Below are 25,548 nucleotides of genomic sequence, written 5' to 3' on the forward strand. Positions count from 1 at the left end.
GTGACTGATAGGATCCAAAAGGGATCAGAGGTCATCATATAAGTGTCGGGGTATGTGTGTGCACATTTTATCTAATCAATCTATCTATCCAAATCACTTAGACAAAAGTGTTTTATTGGGAAATACACCACTTGTATTTCTCATACAAACCACATCCGGAGCATTGAGAACTACAACTGTGACATTTTCCAATACTTTCACTCATGAGGAAATTGATAAATTGTCTTGATAAATTTGCATACATTTTGTTTGTAAATGTTTCCATATAACAAAAAGGAGAAAAAAAAAATCACACAGCTTGAAAATATGAAGTTTATCATCTTGTGTTGAAAAATATATCACTTATTTGCTTTTTCATGTATGTACGTGTGTATATTTTATACATATATAAATTTACATTTTTTTCATATGAAACATTGCAGATCTAAATGACATTTAAATAATATTGGCTGGCTCTTTTTCCTGGTATAGCAGATGTATTCCCTTCAGCTAGCATGATACAAGTCAAAGACGAGTAGCTGAAGGGAATACATCTGATAGACCACGAAAAAAAGCCATTACTACTACTACATACACATTCCTTCCGGGTGTTCAACGCGTCTTTCTCTTTCAAAATCTTCCATATTTAACAAAGCGAACCTGGCGGCCATGTTTATTTTAAAAAATTGTCACAGTTGCTTGCTAGCACGGAAGTTTTACATCTCCGACGTGTGACCTGTTGTCTTGACAACCATGCAATATTGTAAACCATATTCAATGCTCATTCTCCATTGGGTTGAGTGACGTAATACACGTATAATAAGTGATCTGCTAACAATATTGCATGCTATCAAACCAAATGAGTGAAACCTGCTAGAAGGAAATAGAATACATGTTTCTATTCCATTGAAAAAAAAAAAAAAAGTGTCCGGTATGCATAATTCCTGATATTTCACTTTGACATCACTCCCAGTATTTTCCCACTGACTAGACATGCGTTGTCAAAATGGCAAACCGGTTCAAAATTTAAATTCTTTCGATTAACTTGCACTTTTTTTTAATGGATGTGTCCATATAATATAAAAGAACATTACATGGTGGTGCAAAGATATGAAATGTTATATTCTCATGTTGAAAAATCTCTCACTCATTTGCTTTGTTGACTCGTAAAATATACATTCAGCCTTCGAAGGTAAACTTCATGCGACCATGTAAGATTTTTTTCTTGCTCATATATAATTTTTTTGGTAGATAATTTTCAGGTTACATTTAGAATAGGGATATGCAAACTCCCCCCACCCACACACTACTAACTATTAGTGTATAAATTTATCCTAAATCATATGCACGCCTGTGCTATATCCACTCGCCATAAAATCACTCATTCAGTTATACAGGGAAAGGACCAGATGAAAAAGGAGACACACCAACAACGACATTTCTTTCAGTGATTCTTTAAAGGTGCATTCAATACAGTGCTCCTGAATAAGTCTACATTTGAAAGCTTGTGAATATTTACAGATGTTCTGTACAGTTATTAGAAAATGAAACTAATAAAAATAAAATCAGCCTTTTTTTCTTAATAGCAGCAAAAGAAACCATTTCAAAAGGAATATATACAACTCTCTAATAACAAGGCATATAGTACACGGCAGCTACTCTGTTCTCCATACATTTTGTCTGTCGTAACAATGTTAACATCCACTTACTTTCTTCAGAATAATGAACACAGAACAAAACACACAATCAATGAGGCAATGAAGAAAGATTATTCAGTAATCACATCCCATTAACTAAATAGAATGAGAATCATTGACTTGTGACATTTGCTTCAAATTAATGTCTGTAAACTTAAAAAAAAAAAAAAGCTAAAGTCCAATTCTGACATTACACCGACACACGTGTGTACACACAACTCTGATCTTTTCCAACGCATACTTCAACTTGCATCAAGTACAACAGTTAATATATCTCTCGGTCATTAGAGTTTCATCTTTAAATAAAGCCAAAGCATTTTATACAACATGATCGAGCTCAAAAATAAATATCCAGAGGTTTCTCTCTTTTGCAGGATGATTCTTAAAACTCTGTGCAGGCCTCTTTCTCGACCAAGATTAAGCCATGTCTTGAACCAACTTGCACAGTAAAAGGGTTTAACTCCTTTGGAAATCCTTCATAGTCCAAGACCATGCATAATCCGAGTCAGGGACGACAGCCCATGTGCAAGTTCTTTGCAATGTCAGATCTTTTGCTCATAGTTTAAAAAAAAAAAAAAAAAAAAAACCACAATAAATGTCAATAGTTACAGCTGTGTGACTTGAACACACCTTCTGATTGAGCAACACCAACCAACCAAACCAAAAAAGTCCAACCCAGCATCCCTTCACCCAGGTCTTTACCATACACCTTTCTTGGTTCATTGAAGAAAAAAAAAAATGAACATCGCACACTTCAAGTACTTATTTTTATTTATATATAAAAAGTGATAAGTACATATCAGTAACACTTTCTATGAAGGCCATATTTATCTATATCTGTTTTGACATTACAAGGCATTATACTGTACATATTTTTGAAAATTGCACTTTACCTTATTATTAATTGTTAATGCAGTGAATTAAGTGTAGTATACATAACACGTCCAAGAAACTCAGTTTGCATATTATGTTTAGCAATTAAACCCTGAACTTTCTAATTTTTATGTTGTTTTCTTGAACTATTAATGCATTGAACTGTCAATGCATTGTAGCACTTTATATTTAGCTACAATTTAAAATGTTATTTTTTTAATTCTTATATTTATAAGAATGCACAGTAAAGTAGTATGCATCAGTCCTACATAAAGCGAGATATAATTTAAAACAAATCTCTTGTTCATATTAGGGATGTTACTGAAGACGAATATACTATTTGCATTATATGGAATGGACAGATTTTTTAAAAAAAGACATAAAAACAAAGCTTGTTGGACAAAGACCATGTTTATGAACATGAATGAAACATGATGCATTTACAGTGTTCATTCATTCATTGTTCGTATCTACCTGCTCAGGGTTGGGGAAGTTTAAATTAGGCTACTAGTTAGTTTATATTGTTTGGGAAATATAATCAAGTAAAATTTGTAAGAAATGATATAGGTTGGTATAAACCAAAGGACAAAAATGTGTGAGGAAGCTTAAACAAGCATGCTCTGAGAGCACAATCTCCCCCGCTGGCAACTGTGCCATAACTCTGGTAAAATGTGACCGAATTGAACGAAATTGCAATATGCGCATTTCCAACATATAACAAAGAATCCTGTCAAGTTTCGTGAAATTCCTCCAAAAACAGAGAGGAGTTGATTTCAGAAGGTGAGTACCCTTCCTGGGACGGATGGACAGACAGATATTGCCACAGCATAATTCCCCTTTGGGCCTTTGGCCAGCGGGGGATAAGGTTGATCTCAAAGCAAGCACACCTTGATGAAATTGCCAAAAGTACAAGTTTGTTAATCACTGAGGGCATAACTCTGGTAAAATTTGCCCAAATTAAACGAAACTTCAATATGCGTATAACTGTCGTAAAGCCTTTTGCCAAGTTTGGTGAAATTTCTCCACAAATTGTGAGAGGAGTTGATTTCAGAAGAACGTACGCCCTCATGAAATTGTCAAAGTACAAGTTATTTAATCAAGAGTCAAAACTCTGGTAAAAATTTTCACAAGCGAAATTAAAATCGCAATATGCATATTAGCGTCATATAACAAGGCCTTTTGCTGAGCTTCGAGAGATTCATCCAAAAATCGTGAGAGGAGTTGATGCCAGAAGGAAAACACCTTCATGAAAGTACAAGGTTGTTAATCAAGGGCCACAACTCTGGCAAAACGCGACCAAATTGAACAAAATATGCGTACTACCGACATAATGCCTTTTGCCAAGTTTCATGAAATTCCTCCAAAAATTGAGAGGAGTTGATTTCAGAAGGAAAACACTCATGAAATTGTCAAAAGTATAATTTTGTTAATCAAGGGCTGTAACTCTGCTAAAATGTGACCGAATTGAATGAAGTTACAATATGCTTATTACCGACATACAAACAACAAATTCTGTCAAGTTTTGTGAAATTCCTCCAAAAACTTAGAGAGGAGTCGATTTCAGAAGGCGAGTACCCTTCCCAGGATGGATGGATAGAAAATCGCCACGACAATCCCCCTTTGGGCTTTTCGGCCAGCGGGGGATAAAAACAATCCCACACATATCTAGTTGAGAAATTATGAACTTGAAAGCTGTAGCTGAGGAATTCCCCCCCCCCTCTGAGCATTTGTAAAGTGTCTTCTTTTTGGGGCATAGTGATCTGGTTCAAATTAAATAATTGTTATTAAAAAACAAAGCAAATTGGTTTTTTCATGCTTTAAAGATAAGGGGGAAAAAGGGATTATTTTTAGCACAGACATGGATCATGTCATTGTGGTATACCATTAATACACATTGAATTAATTACAATTCAATTTTAATAATGCCTTATAAATGCATTATAACTATTAGTTCATTCTAGAGGCTAGTATGTGGCCTTCATAAAATGTATTGCATTTCTTTATCTAGGATGCAACATCCTCATGTACTAGGTAGAAAAATTCAGCACTCAAACGTTCACACATTCTGAGGCAAATCATTATTGCAACTGTGTCTGATTTGTCTGAAAATAAGCTATACATTTTTTTCCTTCAAGTTTGGTTTATCTTTTTTTTTTCTTTTCATCACCATTTCAAAAAAACATTTCAGCTTACAACTTAGCTTTAATACCATATAAAGATAGATACAAGTACAAATCTGCTTTAAGGGAATCACAAATATTGTCAACATGCTTCAGAGTGTCTGACATGCTCAGCAACAACATGGAAGTAAATATCGTGTCTCGTGAATATCCCAATAGGATCATGACTGGTCATCCAGCCTTCAGCAAGTCAGAAATCTCCCCACTTTACACCAAAATGGAACAAACCCAGATGACCAGCTGGAAAAATTAAGCGCGCACACACTCCAGCGTCCACCATCTCAGGTGTATTGCACAGCTGTGGAATAAACTGGGACTGAACCGGAGGCCATGGAGCAGCCAAGGTGCCAGAGATGACGAGGAAATTGGGAGATCTTTGTGTGGAAGGGTCTAAAAACAACTTCCAACATGCAGCAGTGAAGGAGAATGTAAACATTACTACTGATGGTGCAGCACTTCTGTCCCAAGCACCCTCCATTCAACAGAAGCAAAACAGAAAGGTGGAGAAGTACACGAAAAACAACCTTTTATTTCAGTGAGTTCACTGCACAGCTTAAGTTCTGCCAAAAAGTGAAGACCGTGAGCATGGACACTGAAATGCTCTTCAAGCAGCTTCCCAAAGCACCTCAAACTACACAACTGAGCGGACTCCAATCACAACTGAAAGATGTGCAGGGCATATTCACCATTTTCACACATTTACTCAATTTGGTACAACTATCTGTTAAGCAGTAAAGCTGTTCCACCGATGGGTGGAAGATTTGGATATGGATGTTAAAATTGAAACATTTTTCTATGCACTGCTTATAGATACAGCAGAGGACCCTGGGAAAGGTAGGAAACTTTGAATGAGAAACAATTCTTTCTCCCAGGACTGACTTCAGCAGTTTTGCACAAACTAAAACACTATGATAAGGATAATGAAATGCAGAGATGAGGATTTGGGTTTGTTTTGAACCTTTGGATGTTTTACTGCAGATCACACCTTCACATAAAGCCACAAGGAGTTGACAGTTTTAACATTTATTTGAGAAAAAAAAAACCCAAAAAACCCAAGGATTAAATATTAGTTATTCTATCCACATTCACTGGATATGAGCAAGCGCATGCTCCGATTGGCTACTCTACTACTAGGATATCAGCTCATATACTGTGAGTAGAGAAAAACAAAAATGGTGGAGCGTGTTGCTGAGCCAACTGAGGACGAAATAAAAACTGGACTCGAAAACAAAACCCCAATTTAAAAAAAAAAAACCCAGCCCACAAATATGGAATGAAGGTATTTGATGGTAAGAACATATCTTTTTAAAAAAAATTCAAGAATTATCGCATTTTTCACAAATTGCTACCCTCATTTCACCAGTTTGTTTACATTCTCTGTGGAAATGATTCTGTCGGACGTTTTGTATAAAAGTTTTTATTTATCGAATTCGCAAAAAATAAAAAAATACTACGTTTCTCAAAATCCAGTGAATGTGGATAAAATAAAACTGTTATTCCACTCAATCTCGTCATATATGGCTTATAGCCATCAGCTCATAGGACTCAATTTTGTGGAATAACTTGAATGTAAATGTACTTGGGGAAACTTCCTCTTCCTGGACAGGAGGCCATAAAACCAAACAAGCAAACATGAAAGAACAATTATAAATGGAACCAAAACTGAGAATCCAAGTGATTATCTTACACAAATTATTTCCATTTCAATTAGATCTCACACTGAGTGGAAGTAGGATCTTTGATTGGATGAAGTGCGTGCTTAAATTGAGAAATATAAAAAGAAAGAGCGCAAAAGAGAGAGACCAATCAAATGCCCTCGTCATTGCCAATGTTCCCCAGTGGCCCTGAGGATGAAGAATACAAATGCCACCTCCCAAAACAATCTACCACTCCACCATGAAAGCTGATCTATGCTGGGATGGAGGGAATGTAAGTGTTGCCACAGCTACTCATCGACTTCACAGCGCGGATTCGCACTCCACGTTGCAGGTTGTTGTAGTGGTGCCTTTGCGCGTGAGCTTCAGGACACTGGGCTTCTCGGGGCTGGCATCATTCTCTGCGTTGCTGGAATTGGTCAGAGCTTTGTTCTGCTCACTCTTCTCCCCATCACCAACACCTGGATACATTACCAGGAAGCAAGCGGTCAGGAAACCCAGGAAGGAGCCACCGGATGCCACCATGGGGATGACACGGACACTGCCCACTGCGTCCACTACTGCACCTAATGCTGATGCCACGATGATCTGAGAGATGTACACCTGGCATGACAGAATTGCGCAGTCGATGCCGAAGCCTCGTTTTGAGTTGCCAGGGCTGTGATGGATATACTGTGGAACAGTTGAGAAGAATCGCAGTTAATGAATCGTTCCTTAAAAGGAAAAAGCCACCCTTGCAAGTCCATATCAGCAAATGGACACTCAGATGTGCGTCACCTTAATAAGGAAGATGGATATGATCAAGTATTTAAAAATCACTTCAAGATCTAATCCAGACTTAAATAAAATTGGCCAAATCATGCAGCAGCAGCAAGTACAATACATAAAATCATGCAGATACAGGTCAAGAGCCTCATGTTCTGCTGGGAGGAATACCTTGTTGATGACTGATGTCAGAGGACAACTTCTAGACTGGTTTGAGCTGACAGGAAGACTCTAGTAACTCAAATAACTACTCTGTACAATCGTGGTGAACAGAAAAGCATTTCCAAAGACCCAACATGCCAAATCTTGAGGAGGATAGGCTACAACAGCAGAGGACCACATCAGGTTTCACTCATCAGCCAATTAGGCGGTTACAGACTGGAAAAAGCCCGGGAGAGGTTTTTCCAATTTTCAGCTGTCCAGTTTCAGTGATCCTGTGCCTGCTGTAGCATCAGATTCCCATTCTTAGCTGATAAGAGTGGAATATAATGTGGTCTGCTGTTGTTGGAGCCCATCTACCTCAAGGTGTGGCATGTTCTGAGACACTTTCCTGCTCACCACTGCTGTAAAGAGTAGTTATTTGAATTACCATCATTCTGCCACCTTGAACCAGTCTGATCACTCTCAAGGTGTTTCCATCGACATTGGATGCCCTTTTTTTTTTTTTTTTTAAGTACCATTCTGAAATATGTAAACCTGGCACCTACACTCATCACAGAGATCACATTTTCTCTTCACGTTACATCAGCTCACCTCTTTGATCTCATGGTACTGGCCCAGTAGAGCATATGGACAATAGGAGATGCTCATGGAGATGATACCCATACTGCTGACCATCACCATGGCTACATAAACGTTGGGGAAGATGGCCATGATGGCTGTGCCAGCAGAGAAGCCCAGTGTGCCCAGAATGTAGATGACTCTTATGCTGAGGTCAAAGTTGTCCAGGTACTTTTGGAGTAAAGCTTTACAAGAGGAAAGACAAAACAGATTTAGAATAAAATGTACAGAAAATGTATAACTGATATCTGATACACGTTTTTAAATTTAGTAGTCCTAGCTATGTTCTGATTACTCACAAATCACACTATAGATTTTAGTCCAACAACATTGAATGTAGCAAGAAACCAGAATCCCTTACAATGTGCTATAGAGAATATTTAACAGTTTTTCCATGAAATCGAGTTGTACATGAGCTGATGCACAGTTGGCTATAAGCCATGTACGACGAGATTGAGTGGAATAACGGCTTTATTCTATTCACATTCACTGGATTTTGCAAAACAGAGCATTTTTATTTTTTGCAAACTCGATAAATAAAAACTTTATACAAAACGTCTGACAATCATTTCTGTTTAGACAGACTTCTTAAAAACCTATCGATGGCTGCACATATTGACTTCTGGTGGGTTTTTTTTTTGTAGAAAGTGCCATCTTGCTGAGGTAGAGTGTAACTTCAGACATTAATTCTTCCTTGGACCTTTCAGTTCTGTAATTTTCAAAAACTTCTTTGGAGCTTTTGAACCAGTCTTTCAAAAAAAAAAAAAAAAGAATGCTTAAAAGATGTAAACAAACCAGTGAAATAACAGTAGCAATTCATGAAAAAAATGCTATAATAATTCTTGAAGAAGGTACGTTCCTATCATCAAATACTTTCATTCCATATTTTGTTGCTTTTTTTTGTATCTTTTGAGGGTTTCGTTTTGGAGTAGAGTTTTTATTTCGTTCTCGGTTGGTTCAGCAACATGCTCTGCCATTTTGTTTTTCTCTACTCATGGTATATGAGCTGATAGCCTAGAAGTAGAGTAGCCAATCAGAGCGCGCGACTGCTCAAATCCAGCGAATGTGGATACAACAAGTGTTGCCGGGCAAAACAAACCTCGCCCAGCAGCACTTATTTTTTACCCATATGTTCATAATGGTAATATTTCCTCAATCATCAGCTGTCAGGTTATAGCCCTTTGAAAACCCATGATGACCTTGAGTTTGACCTTTCAAGGTCATTCAAGGTCAAACGTCATGGCTGCAACTGAAAGCCCATATGGGACTTCTTATATGCTGACAATAGTAAACATCTGGCTATCATGAACCATTTTAAAAGTTAGAGCCCTTTGAAAACCCATGACCTTCAGTTTGATCTTTCAAGGTCAAAGATCATGGTGCCAAATGAAAGGCCATATGGGAGTCCCCATGTGCTCATAGTAGTAAACATCCATCTATCTATTTATCCATCCATCCATCCATCCATCCATAACCGTTTTTGAGTTAAAATGGAAAATGTTATTTGACTGTAGGTTGACCTTGACCGGATTACCCCAAAATTTAAAACCAGGTAATCTATGGACCACTGCCCACCTACCCTTAAAATTTGAAGTCAACTGGTGCAGCCGTCTAGACGCTAGATTGTTGACTGACTGACACACCGCACTAATTACAATACCTCGCCCCGCTTACTCCGTCATGGGCGAGATAATAATGCCAGTATATCCCTGGAAACCTACGTCATACCTATAGACTACTGTTGAAGGAATTACGCAGAAAAGTTACACCAGAAAAAGAAACTACATTATACCAAGTTTTTGCAGGTTTGTCCTGAGACTCTCATACTGTAGATTTATTGTATTTAACAGACCTGAGCAGACAGCAGCAGTAGCAGCATAGATTACCAGTCCCCAGCAGCCCATCTGCACTCCCTTATGGTAGTTCTGCAGCTCAGTGGAGTTTGATGGAGCCTAAGAGCACAAACACAGGGATTCAGAACTATCTAGAACAGTCAGTCAGTCTTACTCCTACTGTACATAACCTTGTGACTGAAATCAACATTAACCCCTTGGCTGCCACCCATAATTAATTGTAATGTGCCAGGCATATAGGACAAAAATGGGTCAAAACTGGGATATTTTGATAATTTTCTCTAACTTGATCAGAACTTTTTTTTTTTAATATTTGTATATAAAAATCTCTCTCACACACACACACAAAAACAAACAAACAAAAAAACGGTTGTAGAGTAAAAATAACTTTAGTAATCAAAAACAACTTCAAAAACATCCAACAAACCCAAGACAACGGGTCTTGTTGATGAGAACCTGTCCATAAACATGAATTACTAGTACTTGAAAAAACATACACCAAGGGTCCATGTATTCCAAGTAACCGGGTACCATTTTTATGATGGTCTTTGGTATGACCCGACCATGAATAGAACTTGCAATCTCCCGATCGGGAGGTGGACACGCTAACCACTAGGCCAACTCATGGTGATGTGCCACTGTGAAGTAAAAGTAATGTGCCATGTAAGGTACATAAAAGGAGGTGTTTATGACGAGTAGCATAAGGCACAGCGGTAAAAGATTTCATGACGTACATGACTCGTCCAAGGGCATTGAAGGGGTTAAGACAATTTCAGAAACTGGAGATTTAATTTAATCAGTTGAAGACAAACTAACAAAAGTAGAAGTAGACTTTTTAATTATAAAAAAAACGACAACAAAACCCCCACACATCTTAAACTAAAAGTGTTACCAGTGTGCCATCCTTTATTATCTCACCGTGGGGTCACCCTCGTAGATAACCTGTCCCATAAAGTCAGTGTAGAATACGGCCTCAGCGATGATTGAGAACCAGGTGAGCAGGTGACACAAACAGAGCCGCAGTAATTCTTTGGGCATTTTTAGCATGGACATCCAGAGGAGGCGTACGGTAGTCTCAGTTTCACCCTCCTCGCTTTCAGTGTCTCCACTAGATGTAGTGTTGCTGCTTTGGTGCCGAGCCCTGTGGCGCTGTGCCCTCCTCTGGCGCTGCTGCATCTCGTAGATGTCGTTCATGCTGCGTGATGGTTTTATAAGCACGGCGGCATTGGCACGCCTGTAGCGGTAGCGGTGTGAGCCTAGGCGTCCATAGTAGGAGAAAGTACAGGATGACTGCCGGTAGAAGGTGTGGCGCCGGCGCCGGATGGCAGCTCCAGCGCTGGAGGATTTGAGTGCATTTGTTGGAAGTGGCTGGGAGTTTCTGGTGGCATCGCTGTCCCCAGCTAGTTGGCCATTGGGGGCTTTGGATTCTGCATGGAGTGGCACGTCTTCACCCTCCAGATCGTGCATGAAGGATGAGAGACGACTGAGGCTGAAACGTCCATGTGGGAACTCTTGACTGCCATGGTACGATGATAAGCGCTCGTGAAAGATGGAAGGCTCTATCTGGCGCAAGAAGAGCGCCTCATGCTCCAGGGTGCCATCAGCCATGGCCAGCACCGAGTCACTCTTACTACGCACCAGCTCCACATCCAGGAAGTCCAGCTCTGGCTCAGCTGAGTGGGCTTCACGCTCATAGGGCTCATCCTCAGGAACCAGATCCAGCTGCTGCTGCGACGTCGGAAGACCAAGCAGGACATTTGGTTTGACAGAGGCTGTCCCATCCGCCTCCTCATCCAGGCGTTCCTGCTGTGGGATATACTGTTCCTCCTCGATGCTGAAGAGGTGCAGTACCACGGAGACGATGAATATTGCAGCAGCGAACACAAACAGGATTTGTTCCTGGGACTTAAAAGCCTGACCAAGGATGGTGTTTGTCCAGTCAAGGCCACCAAGTGCATAGCCCACAGCACCTCCCAGTCCTATAGATACACACATTGGTTAGTAAGGCAGCTTGGCTTATGACCTTTATCCCTGGACACAAAGGTCACCCATCTTTGTAGTTTATGGTTAACCACTCTACTGAACTCTTAAATCTCATGTTAGTTTAACCACGGACAAAGAGTCACAAATTGCCAGCTTGTATAGTTTTATACAGATGGCATCATTGGCACGTCATTTACAATTTTTTTGTTGTTGAAAAAACCCAAATAGGAGGAGGGAGATTTTATTTCTCTATTGTTTTGCTTGGCTCATAGGAAATATACTGTGTGTTATGTAAGGAATTAAATATTTGGAGGCATGCTCTTAAGAAAATAAATCAGTGATTGGGTGCAAAGCAGAAGTTGAATATTTTCCTATAACAGCATGTCCTGAAGTGTTTCATGACTTTTATTCTATCCACATTCACTGGATATGAGCAATTGCATGCTCTGATTGGCTACTCTACTACAACAATATCAGCTCATATACTATGAGTAGAGAAAAACAAAATGGCGGCACGTGTTGCTGAACCGATCGAGGACAGAATAAAAAGTTTTACTTGAAAACAAAACCCCCAAAATTGTCGTCAAGTATTTGAAAGAAACAGAAATAGCTAAAACGAATATAGTCCTCCCCCCAGTATCTCCTGTTCCACACTCCAGTCCATTCAGTGGTGGTAATGCACCTTTAAGTTGGTTTGCCAACAGCCAACCCCCCCCCCAAAAAAAAATGATGGAATAGAAGTATTTGATGGTAAGAACGCATTTAAAAAATTTCAAGAATGATCACATTTTTCACAAATTGCTGTCATTTTGGCATTTTGTTTACATTCCAAGTGGAAATGATTTTCTTGGACGTTTTGTGTAAAGCTTTTATTTATTGAATTTGCAAAAAATAAAAATGCTCTGTTTCTCAACATCCAGTGAATGGAGATAGAACAAAACAGTTATTCCACTCAATTTCATCATACATGGCTTATAGCCAACTCGGCACTACACGCCTCGTTGGCCATCAGCTCATACATGACTCGATTTCATGGAATAACTTAATTATACCAGTAATTTGCTGGCTCTAACAATTATTTAAGAATCACAAAATGTTTAACTGCTTATATTAGTTATGTTATGTTTAAGAAGCCTTTATTTGCCTCTGTATTTAACCCATCTGAAGCAGTGAAACACACACACACGAGCAGTAGGCAGCTGTGCTACAGTGCCCAGGGAGCAGTTGGGGGTTAGGTGCCTTGCTCAAGGGCACCTCAGCCTAAGGCCGCCCCATGTTGACCTAACCACACGTCTTTGGACTGTGGGGGAAACCAGAGCACCTGGAGGAAACCCACTCAGACATGGGGAGAACATGCAAACTCCACACAGAAAGGACCCTGTTGGCCACTGGGCTCGAACCCAGAACCTTCTTGCTGTGATCCAACAGTGCTAACCACTACACCACCGTGCCGCCTAATGTTTAATGTTGTCCGCAAAACAAGTTATTTACTTCATGTTAAAGTAGGGCAGCACGGTGGTGTAGTGGTTAGTGCTGTCACCTCACAGCAAGAAGGTCCGGGTTCGAGCCCCGTGGCCGGCGAGGGCCTTTCTGTGCGGAGTTTGCATGTTCTCCCCGTGCCTGCGTGGGTTTCCTCCGGGTGCTCCGGTTTCCCCCACAGTCCAAAGACATGCAGGTTAGGTTAACTGGTGACTCTAAATTGACCGTAGGTGTGAATGTGAGTGTGAATGGTTGCCTGTGTCTATGTGTCAGCCCTGTGATGACCTGGCGACTTGTCCAGGGTGTACCCCGCCTTTCGCCCGTAGTCAGCTGGGATAGGCTCCAGCTTGCCTGCGACCCTGTAGAAGGATAAAGCGGCTAGAGATAATGAGATGAGATGAGATAAATGAGAAGAGATGTTAAAGTAGCTATAAACTCAGCCACTCTTTATAGGATGTGGAACGGACATCAGAATCAGAGCTGCTGTTATAGAGAACAGAGTCAGTCAATCACAGTCTGATCTAGCAGAGTCCAAAATTCAACAGCACTGTGATGTAATATGCAAAGTTGCTTTGAGAACAAGAAGCCTTTCCCCTTTTTTTTTTTTTTGCAACTTGACATTCAGTACTGGTTCATAAAAAGCTGAAATGGCAGAACCTTCAAGAATGTTCCTGATTGGTTAAGAGTACTTTTGCACACTGTCGGGCACATGTGAGAAAATGTTTGCGCGTGTGTGTAGATTTATTATCCGTGTGTGCGTTCAGCTGAGGTGTTGAAAAAGAGACGAGATGTTGAGAGCAGTGTTTATGTGTAAAGGATATACCTGATGAAAAAAGTGTGGACGTGGAAAGCTGATGATACTGTGGACACAAAATGTACCTGCTGAGAAAGCGTGGATGTTGAGAGCCATATCCTGCTCCTCCGTGTCAGCCACGTCCAGCAGATATGCTCTGATGGGCCCTTCAGCTGCATCAGCACAGAAGTCTAGCACCACCACTCCAAGTACGGTCAGCACGATGCCTATAGGCTGCCTGTTGGGCACGTCTCCTATTGCCAAACCTGACACATAGCACACACAAGAGAATCAGAGTGTCAGCGACGCAGTAGCTCACACGGCCGCACCATGAGAAACCAGACTTGTTTATAAATCAGCCAAGTTATTCTTCATGAGAACAATTAGAACCATTGGATCTTCCAAACAAAACAGAATCAAAATCCATTGAAGACTCAGGGAGGAGTAGCGATTTTCCTGAACGTTCGTTAAATCAACCTAATTAGGGACTTGTTAATGAGAAATGACAAAATCAGGGAGTAACTTTTGTGCAGACTGATTAGCTCTTCCAAACAAAACAAATCAAAATCCAATGATAACTCAGGGAGGAACAGAATTGTGGATAGACAGACGGACGGATACTGTGTGAAGCCATACCAGCAAGAACCACTGGTTTGAGTTACACTACCATTCAAAAGTTTGGGGTCACTTTGAAATGTCCTTATTTTTGAAAGAAAAGCACTGTTCTTTTCAATGAAGATCACTTTAAACTAATCAGAAATCCACTCTATACATTGCTAATGTGCTAAATGACTATTCTAGCTGCAAATGTCTGGTTTTCGGTGCAATATCTCCATAGGTGTATAGAGGCCCATTTCCAGCAACTCTCACTCCAGTGTTCTAATGGTACAATGTGTTTGCTCATTGCCTCAGAAGGCTAATGGATGATTAGAAAACCCTTGTACAATCATGTTAGCACAGCTGAAAACAGTTTAGCTCTTTAGAGAAGCTATAAAACTGACCTTCCTTTGAGCAGATTGAGTTTCTGGAGCATCACATTTGTGGGGTCGATTAAATGCTCAAAATGGCCAGAAAAATGTCTCGACTATATTTTCTATTCATTTTACAACTTATGGTGGTAAATAAAAGTGTGACTTTTCATGGAAAACACAAAATTGTCTGGGTGACCCCAAACTTTTGAACGGTAGTGTATGTACTGACCAAACTGATTTGATGTATACATAAAATCCCCACTAGCATCTTGTTACTACAAAAGAAGGAGAAAAAAAAAAGCATCTAGTTATTTTGTGAAAACATGTAGATCTTACAGAAAAAAAAGCTTGTTACAACAGGAAAACATCTCATTATGAGAAAAACATCTCGATGCAAAAAAAAAAGTCTCATTATTACAAAAGAATTATCATCATCATTATTATTATGAGAAAAGCATCTCATTACTCCAAGAGATCACCACCTTGAGAAAACCAGCCGATTTCATTTTTACAACTAAAGCTTCATGGTTACAGTTGGACTCTGACAAACGTTGACCAAAATTAATCAAAACTACTCCACGCTTGGCTTAAACCAAGCAGCTCATACGCGCACATAAAAGGTACAAAGGTTTGAGATGACTGAAGTACAATGTACATTTGTGGTCACTTAGGGTTTTTTTTTAAAGCAAAAACTATTAATGTTTGAAAGGTGTGTGTGTGTGTGTGTGTGTGTGTGTGTGTGTGTGTGAGAGAGAGAAAATAAGGCAGAAACATGATAGACAACCAGAGAGGCAGACAGAACGCAAGAACGAGAAACGGTCTAACTCATGTTTGAGCTATAATCACCGTAAGACCCCCCCCCCTCCCTTGACAATAGAGCAGCAAGCTAATGCTGGAGACAGGAGACAGGAAATTGTTCCAGATAGCCAATAAAAGGTAAAAAAGGGGCACAACAGGAAATCTTTCCCTGTGAACTGGTTCCTAGTCCTTTCCCATGTCACAGAGAGAGACAGGGTTTACAGTCTCTCTCTCTCTCTCACACACACACACACACACACACACAATTATGAATAATGCAAGTGCAGATAATTAAAGTCCTCCTTCTCTTTCTCTAATCCACTATAAAGGGTAAGAAAAGGTCACACACGCACCGTCATAATTCAACTGCAAGGATCAACTAAATGTTTATTTAAAAAAAAAAAAAAAGGGGCACTGAAAAATAACTGACATTTCTACAACTTTATTCTCTAAAATCCAGTTAGTTCTCATCTCATCTCATTATCTCTAGCCGCTTTATCCTGTTCTACAGGGTCGCAGGCAAGCTGGAGCCTATCCCAGCTGACTATGGGCGAAAGGCGGGGTACACCCTGGACAAGTCGCCAGGTCATCACAGGGCTGACACATAGACACAGACAACCATTCACACCCACATTCACACCTACGGTCAATTTAGAGTCACCAGTTAACCTAACCTGCATGTCTTTGGACTGTGGGGGAAACCGGAGCACCCGGAGGAAACCCACGCGGACACGGGGAGAACATGCAAACTCCGCACAGAAAGGCCCTCGCCGGCCACGGGGCTCAAACCCAGGACCTTCTTGCTGTGAGGCGACAGCGCTAACCACTACACCACCGTGCTGCCTCCAGTTAGTTTAAATTAATAAAAATAATTAAGAGCTTCTGAGTTTAGGTAAATATTTTTTATATAAGGGGACTCACTAACATGTCACCAGCTTCAAATCTTATAAGCATGATTTACTGCAACTTGACACACATTGTTTGTTTACTTCAACTGCATGCATAGGTTAGCACTGTCACCTCACAGCAAGAAGGTTCTGGGTTCGAGCCCAGTGGCTGACGGAGGCCTTTCTGTGTGGAGTTTGCATGTTCTCCCCGTGTCCGCGTGGGTTTCCTCCGGGTGCTCCGGTTTCCCCCACAGTCCAAAGACATGCAGGTTAGGCTAACTGGTGGCTCTAAATTGACCGTAGGTGTGAATGTGTGTGTGAATGGTAGTTTGTGTCTATGAGTCAGCCCTGTGATGACCTGGCGACTTGTCTACGGAATGAGAGTGATTTTGGACACGGCAGGACTCCGAATCAGTCAGTACATGTACAATGAATGGACGCTGTCCAGTGTTGACTCATTTCTGGTTCTGGACGGTCACTACGCAGTAGGTGATTTAAAACGAGTCCCTGTCTCAAGTCCTGTAGAACCAGCCTCGGTCCAACACAGCCATAGAAGTGGTAAATGTATCCCATAGGGGCGCTATCGAGGTGATTATTTGTTGATGGTTACTGGATCAGCCAGCGAAAACGGTGCAAAATATCGTGTGCTTTCCAACACAGTTTCTATGCATTCTGTAAACAGAGCATCTGGTACAAAAATCCCACGGTGCAACACAGTGTTGGAGTAAAATCAGCTGTAGCATGAATGTGCTTGGGAATTTACAGATGACTGGTATTTATACGCAAGTTAGTCACTGAACTGTTTTTAAACCTGATCGAAAGTTGGACAAGTTGATCTGGGTTTTCCAGTGGTAAAAAGTGAAGCAGGCACAAATGTCAATGATGTTTATCTCCGTGAACGGCTTGTTGCTTAGTCACCATGCTCACTTTCCATTTCTCTATTTTAGCGTTGGCTCATGTTAAAGGAGACCTGAAGTCATTTTAAAACTTGCTTTATTGCTTAATATGTTATTAATTACATTTTCGGTTTTAGTAACCTTATATCGCGAGCCGTATTGGCAACTAATTGCAAGTAAATATTATACTTAAATCGGACTATTCGTTTTTTTTTTTTTTTAGCCATATTGAATTTAGTTCGTTTGGTCCACGGCAGGCGTCGCTTATCCACGCGATCTTCACGAGACTTGTGCAAAACTTCGAAACGTGAAGTGTCCGCCAGGTGTCAGTGCTGCCATTTTGAAAACTGTTTTCCAAACGAAGTATTGCATAAAAACGAGTTTAAATGACGATTACTGCCTACTTTTTTCAAACTTTCCTGATTGCGATCAGGAAGCAAAACTTCCAGCTTGATTACACCAGCATTCGAAAGAGGGTGCGCGCGTCTTTTGACAATGTTGGTCACACTGATTTCCGCTGTACATTTTACTTCCGTCCTACGATGTCTCGCACAGGTCTCAACGAATCTCGTTTACGGCCATTGCTTTGACATATGCACCGATATATTACATAGCATATTTCAAACACTCAACTTGCTATAGCAGTGACAAAATAGCTATCAGAAATGCACTTATTTTATAAAATGAGATAAATAGAATTTTGATAATAAATTTGCCTTCAGTTCTCCTTTAAGCAGTTGAGACCTTACTACTGACCAGGGCTATGAGGTTACTGATTATAAAGTGGAGTGTGTGTGTGTGTGTGTGTGTGTGTGTGTGTGTGTGGGGGGGGGGGTTCATGTTCAAATTCTTTAGTTGAATATTACAGTAATGTGTGATTTTCTAGTTTGGGGATTTGGGATTCATACAAATATGATTTATGGTCATTTCAGCCTGTTGTGTGAAGAATAACCGTAAATCTGATTCAGCTTCAAATGAACTACAATAATTGTGTGAAAGTGATATGGTTAAGGTATCAGGTGCTTTGCTCCTTCCCAGTAGAAACTGTGGTTTTGTGAAAGGCAAGGCACAGCCAACAGAAACAGGAAGAGTGTCTGGAAAATTGGCCTTTAAAAACTTGATTTTCATTTCAGCTCTTGTACTGATCATGCAAATGAAAGCGTTTCCCTCTAGTAAATTTGTTTCTAAATGAATACAACCCCCTTATTAAGAACATACGCACCACAACAAGGTCAGTATTAGCTCATCGCCTCCAATGCCCTCGGTGTGTATTTATAGTGTTGCTGTATATTTATCTACTGTGGGGCTTAAGCAAGAACTCCCCCCCCGGGGCTCACCTATTAGAGATCCGTTAAGGAAGAGCGCTACGCCGAAGAGCACACCTACACACAGTGCCAGGATGAAGGGCCGGCGGCGACCCCAGCGCAAAGTGCAGCGGTCACTGGCTGATCCGATCAAAGGAGTGAACATGAGGCCCAGGATGGGGCTGAGGAACCACACCAGGCTGTAGTACTGTTCTGGAAGACCTGCAGAAAGAGCAGCACAGAGGTGCAGGTTAACATCCGACTCAAATTAGATGCCTGCTCTCAGATTAGACCTGGAAAGAGGAGCATTAAAATGTGGCTTTAACCCACACTGATGTGGAGAAAGCAGGATCAGACAGACATCAGATCAGTGCTGGATAGGAATTATATGTAAAACAGGAATATGTACTCATCAATTAGAATAGTCACAATTTGATCATTAGTAAAAGTAGACGGCCTTTCGATTTCATAAAATCCGTGAAGTTTAGTTCCCTCTGAAATTGTCATTGCAATACATGTTCGTCTCATCTCATTATCTCTAGCTGCTTTATCCTGTTCTACATGGTCGCAGGCAAGCTGGAGCCTATCCCAGCTGACTACGGGCGAAAGGCGGGGTACACCCTGGACAAGTCGCCAGGTCATCACAGGGCTGATACAGACAACCATTCACACTCACATTCACACCTACGGTCAATTTAGAGTCACCAGTTAACCTAACCTGCATGTCTTTGGACTGTGGGGGAAACCGGAGCACCCGGAGGAAACCCACGCGGACACAGGGAGAACGTGCAAACTCCACACAGAAAGGCCCTCGCCGGCCATGGGGCTCGAACCCGGACCTTCTTGCTGTGAGGCGACAGCGCTAACCACTACACCACCGTGCTGCCCGCGATTTAATGTTTATTTCTGTAATATCTAAAACAAACAAAAAAAGAAAAACAAAACAAAAAAACCTAGGCCATTCTGTGGCTGTGAAGTTATTTAATCTGAGGGGATTCCCAAGCAAATAATGTGCATTAAATCACTCGCATTGCACAGTCAGTCAAGCAGACACAGGAAGTCCGTGTGTGCATGCACAGGTTTACTGTTGACCGTGCACTGACGGTTACATCATTCGGTCACTAAACGAACAGCTGACAACTTCTAACAGCTGACAATTCTAACAACAAATATCAGGCCATTCTGTGGCTGGGAAGTTATTTAATCTGAAGGGATTCCCTAGCATGAAATCGCTCGCTTCGTGCAGTCAAGCAGACAGAGGAAGTCCGTGTGCACATGCGCAGATTTACCACCTTCTTTTGGGTTTTACGGCAGCTGGCATCCACAGTGTTGCATTACTACCATCTACATGTTCACCTTGACCGTGCACTGACATCCATCCATCATCTGTAGCCGCTTATCCTGTTCTACAGGGTCGCAGGCGAGCTGGAGCCTATCCCAGCTGACTACGGGCGAAAGGCAGGGTACACCCTGGACAAGTCACCAGGTCAAACAACCATTCACACCTACGGTCAATTTAGAGCCACCAATTAGCCTAACCTGCATGTCTTTGGACTGTGGAGGAAACCCAGACCCAGAGCACCCGGAGAAAACCCACGCAGACACGGGGAGAACATGCAAACTCCACACAGAAAGGCCCGCCACACAGAAAGGCCCTTGCCAGCCACTGGGCTCGAACCCAGGACCTTCTTGCTGTGAGGTGACAGTGCTAACCACGACACCACCGTACCGCCCCAGTTCCATCATTCTGTCGCTAAATGAACAGCTGATCACACAGAGGTGCTCAATAACCGCCGATATTTACTAGTTTGGGCCTGCGTTTCCTTTCCTTTGCAACATGTCTTTTCTTCTCACTTTCCATTACTGTAGTCGATCTTCCACGTTTCATCCTCACACTCACGTCCTCCATTTTTCTTTCCTGTTTCATATTTGTATCCCACAATGCCTTGCGCAAACAGGGAAAGCCCACCACATGATGCATCTTGAATTGGAAGATTCAATGAAGGAGGAAAAAATGGTGGCGAGTTTAGGACCACATAGCCCTAAATTCATTAATTGATCCATTTAAAAAACAACCCCCCCCCCCCCCACACACACACACACACCAACCCTAATAATTCTGATTTGAATTCAGTAGCTTTCGGTCCACTAAACAAAACTGGGTGTCGGGGAAAATTTATGCCCTACACTTAAAATCTGAAAGGCCGTCTACCTTTAAATACAATATCAAAATGCCAAAATGATACTTTTGCAAAATAAAATGTTTTGATGTTTAAAACCAAGACAAAAGAGATATATATTTTTTCCAATATGCTGAGTGTTCAAATAAACTCACATGCAATACTTAACCTTCACCTGGAATTTAAGTTTACCTCTTGGTTGCCTAAAATGGTACAAGTTGCTCTGCTATGAAACACTAATTATCATCAAACTTTTCAAAAGTAACCTACAGATAAATATATTAGCAATATCTGAATAGTCTGTGGGTTTTTACAGGGAGCATATGTTCTACCCATACACAGTTTGCTGTCAAAAAAAAAAAAAAAAAAGGTCTATTTACGTAAATGAATACTAGAAAGTCTTAAAAATTAACATATTTAATATTTTAATTGTCGTATTAAAAGAACACTGCACCTTACACATTTGGGGCAACAGTAACAAAAATCAAGTTTATTTAAATTTGAATAGAACTGTACTTGGATTACTTTTATTTTTTAATGATTACCATCTTATAAGTTTAATATCAAAAGTATCAAACTATTAGTATAATTCATCAGAATCTCCAATGTGTAAAATCCAGTCATGATCATCCTCCCCCTCCTTCGGCCTTGACCAATATAAATCGCCCAAAGTTCTTCCACACGTCAGCCATTGCAAATTTCAGGTCCTGTATCCCAATTCCAGTGTCCCTTGATATTAGGTCGGGGAGGTTAACTTTCTTGACCTCATTGGGCAGTTCTCCGGGCTTCAGAGAAGGTGAAAGATCACCAATGGAGATTTTGAACTCTATGTAGGAGGTTGGTACAAGTTCCATCTAGTCTCTGTTGTAAGATTTTCCCAAATTGACTTAAAAGCTTTTCTTTTTTCTAGTAGACCTTGTCATACTAGATAATTGTTTAACTTCTAATAGAGTCACTAATCAGCTTTGGTCAGCTTCATGGTTGGGAGGAAAACATCCAAAAACACTGAAATTACAATGAAAATATTGCAGTGGTTCTCCAAAGAAAGACCATGATTTGCTCTTTTTTAAAAAGGACCGCTAAAAAGGAGTTCTTTATTTTGCTACATTTATACAACAGTACAAGGAATTCAAATGTAGTCCAAGAGTAACTAGAACTGTGAGTGAATTCACTGTAGAATACCCGCTGATTACGAGCCGGTCATCATATATAAGGGAACAAGTTGAATTATGTCCCCTTTGAAATCTCGGATTAGGATCATTTTCCTTCATGCACGTCTTCAGGTGGTATACTGTGTACAGTTTCATCAAAATCCATCAAACCATTTAGGAGCTGTGCTTACAAGACACATGGACAGACGGACGGATGGACAGGGTGATTCCCAAACTTTGTTTGCGGGGTGTAGTATTAGATCACACTATGAAATTATTTGGGGGGGGTTTGCTTTAGGTTACACAGAAATAAGAGTCACTGGCTTGAGACCATTAAAGTGCCATTCCACCATTGGATGTATTTTTTTTGGCATAAAATACAATATATTTTATGACAACATGACTAGACAGAGAAATCTTTTAGCTTCAAAATGATATATCAAACATAATTTTTTGACAACGACAAGTATATTAATTTTGCGACCAAAGTCACCTACCCTTTTAATTTCCGCGCGGTAGTGAAACGTGATGTCATCAGCAGGTTCCCCTTCTTGTGTACCACGTCACGTGTGACGTGGCACAGATTATCAGCAATGGCGGATAGAACGCGATTGTCAGCTTCGGAAAAGAAGCGAAGGAAAATAGCAAGTGATGCCCAAAGGAGACGGTCGATGGTGAATATCGGCACAGCAATCGACAAGTGGAAATCGCGTTCTACCCGCCATTGCTGATAATCTGTGCCACGTCACACGTGACGTGGTACACAAGAAGGGGAACCTGCCGATGACATCACGTTTCACTACCGCGCGGAAATTAAAAGGGTAGGTGACTTTGGTCGCAAAATTAATATACTTGTCATTGTCAAAAAATTGTGTTTGATATATCATTTTGAAGCTAAAAGATTTCTCTGTCTAGTCATGTTGTCATAAAATATATTGTATTTTATGCCAAAGAATACATCCAATGGTGGAATGGCACTTTAAGAGTACATGTGTTGAATCTATTAAAAGGTACATCTTATACCTGGAAAGTGCAGGTGTTGTACATTTAATTAGCTTTTAGAGTAGCTGAGTGTTCTTTAAATATCCAATTACACAAATGGGTATAAATCAGACCTGGCTGTAGGTTAATGGTGCGAGAAACAGCTTTTGTATGCTACGTTATAGGTACTTAATTTCCAAATGTACTGCGAGCTGGCTGAGTGGTTAGCGTGTCTGCCTCTCAATCAGGAGATCATGAGCTCTCGGTTGGGTCATACCAAAGATCATTTAAAAATAAATAAAATAAAAAGGGTACCTACTGCTGTCTGGCAAGGCATGCTGCAATACAGATGCATGTGGGGAGTCAAACCCTCATGGTTACCAGAGGACCCCCCCCACTGTAACCATAGCTGTATAGGCGAGAGGCTGAGGGCTAAGGAAGCGGAGAGTGGCGCTGCCCAATTGCATGGCGCAGGAAGGACTTTAGAATTTCCAAACACTCTGACCCTTACATGCACACGTTTTCAGTAAGGTATTATAGGAAAGCAAGAGAGTGTGAGATTAGTACTCTTGTAAATTTCTCTCATTAAACATGCACCACTCTTTGTTACTGGACCAGGCCCTGTTTGTTTTTGCTTTTTGTCTTTCAGACAGAAGAAAAATATACATGGAACTGAACTGTAGCTCAAGAACAAACATGTGACCTGAGAAATCATTCATCACCAGCCAAAGCGGTGGAGAGGAAGTGAGCGTGGTTCCTCCGTTTCTCACTACAAGAGTTAGTCACTGAGTCTGATACCGACAGTTTTAACAACACAATACAGTATAGTATGTTACGATAAACTATTGAATACTGGTGAAGTGGTTCGGAGCTTTAAAAAGCATATAATAAACAGTTATTCCACAAACTGATAGCTATAAGCCATGCATGACGAGATTGAGTGGAATAGCTTATTCTATCCACATTCACAGGCGGCACGGTGGTGTAGTGGTTAGCGCTGTCGCCTCACAGCAAGAAGGCCCTGGGTTCGAGCCCCATGGCCGGCGAGGGCCTTTCTGTGCGGAGTTTGCATGTTCTCCTCGTGTCCGCGTGGGTTTCCTCCAGGTGCTCCGGTTTCCCCCACAGTCCAAAGACATGCAGGTTAGGTTAACTGGTGACTCTAAATTGACCGTAGGTGTGAATGTGAGTGTGAATGGTTGTCTGTGTCTATGTGTCAGCCCTGTGATGACCTGGCGACTTGTCCAGGGTGTACCCCGCCTTTCGCCCGTAGTCAGCTGGGATAGGCTCCAGCTTGCCTGCGACCCTGTAGAACAGGATAAAGCGGCTACAGATAATGAGATGAGATGAGATCCACATTTACTGGATTTTGAGAAACGGAGCATTTTTATATTTTTTTGTAAATTTGATAAATCAAAACTTTATACAAAATGTCCGATGAAATAATTTCTGCTTAGAATGTAAACAAACTGGTGAAGTGACCTTAGCAATTTGTGAAAAATACAATAATTCTTATATAGTTGCTTTTTGTGTGTTTTCTTCTTCTTTAGGGTTTTTTTTTTGGCACTTGTCAAACCAACTTAAAGATGCATTACCACCACCGACTGGGCTGGAGTGTGGAACAGGAGATATTGGGATTGGGGGGTTATATTCTTTTAACCATTTTGGTTTCTTTTCAACACTAATCATTTTTTTGGGTTTTATTTTCGAGTAGAGAATTTATTTCGTCCTCAGTTGGTTCAGCAACACGCACCACCATTTTGTTTTTCTCTACTCACGGTATATGAGCTGATAGCTTAGGAGTAGAGTAGCCAGCCAATCAGAGTGCACGACTGCTCATATCCAGTGAATGTGGATAGAATAAAAACAGTTATTTCCTGCATCGATGTTTAAGATGTTTGGGTAAATAATAAGAAAATGTATCAATTTTGATGACTGACAATTGTAAAATAAATAAAATAAAAAAAAAAAAAATTCATTCATAAGATAGATAAAACAGAAAAGATTTAAATTACAAATAAATAACTTTTTTTTAAAAAAAAAAATCCCCGTAATAGTTTTCCAAAACTCCAACATCTGCATTTAGACTTTCATCACACGCGAGTTTTGATTAAACAAACCATTCAGTACTTAGAAATTCTGGTCATTCGCAACCTCCCTCGCTCTCACACACACAGACACACACTAGATAGATATATTAAAAACAAATTAGATTGAAAAACATTGCAAGTATTTCTTTAACACCACATGCTGCTTATTTAATCTTGCAGAAAACAAGCAGAGACACACCCACACAAATAAAATCACCCACTCACACAGGACAAGCCTTCCTATTGGCTCCACTGT

General features: G+C 40.6%; 1 protein-coding gene across 1 annotated transcript in view; it reads right to left on the bottom strand.

Moving 5' to 3' along the window:
* Nucleotides 1–1,539: 1,539 nt before the first annotated feature.
* Nucleotides 1,540–25,548, bottom strand: part of LOC132900514 (solute carrier family 45 member 4) — a 116,087-nt gene continuing 92,078 nt past the window's right edge. The window contains exons 3-8 of the mRNA XM_060942655.1: nucleotides 18,927–19,115; nucleotides 14,124–14,303; nucleotides 10,701–11,761; nucleotides 9,782–9,881; nucleotides 7,903–8,114; nucleotides 1,540–7,056 (exon numbers count right to left, since the gene is read on the bottom strand). Coding sequence (XP_060798638.1) covers nucleotides 6,688–7,056; nucleotides 7,903–8,114; nucleotides 9,782–9,881; nucleotides 10,701–11,761; nucleotides 14,124–14,303; nucleotides 18,927–19,115 — 2,111 coding nt within the window. The 3' untranslated portion in view covers nucleotides 1,540–6,687. The remainder of the gene's footprint in view (nucleotides 7,057–7,902; nucleotides 8,115–9,781; nucleotides 9,882–10,700; nucleotides 11,762–14,123; nucleotides 14,304–18,926; nucleotides 19,116–25,548) is intronic.

This window comes from Neoarius graeffei, chromosome 16 (assembly GCF_027579695.1).
Source record: "Neoarius graeffei isolate fNeoGra1 chromosome 16, fNeoGra1.pri, whole genome shotgun sequence".
NCBI lineage: Eukaryota > Metazoa > Chordata > Actinopteri > Siluriformes > Ariidae > Neoarius > Neoarius graeffei.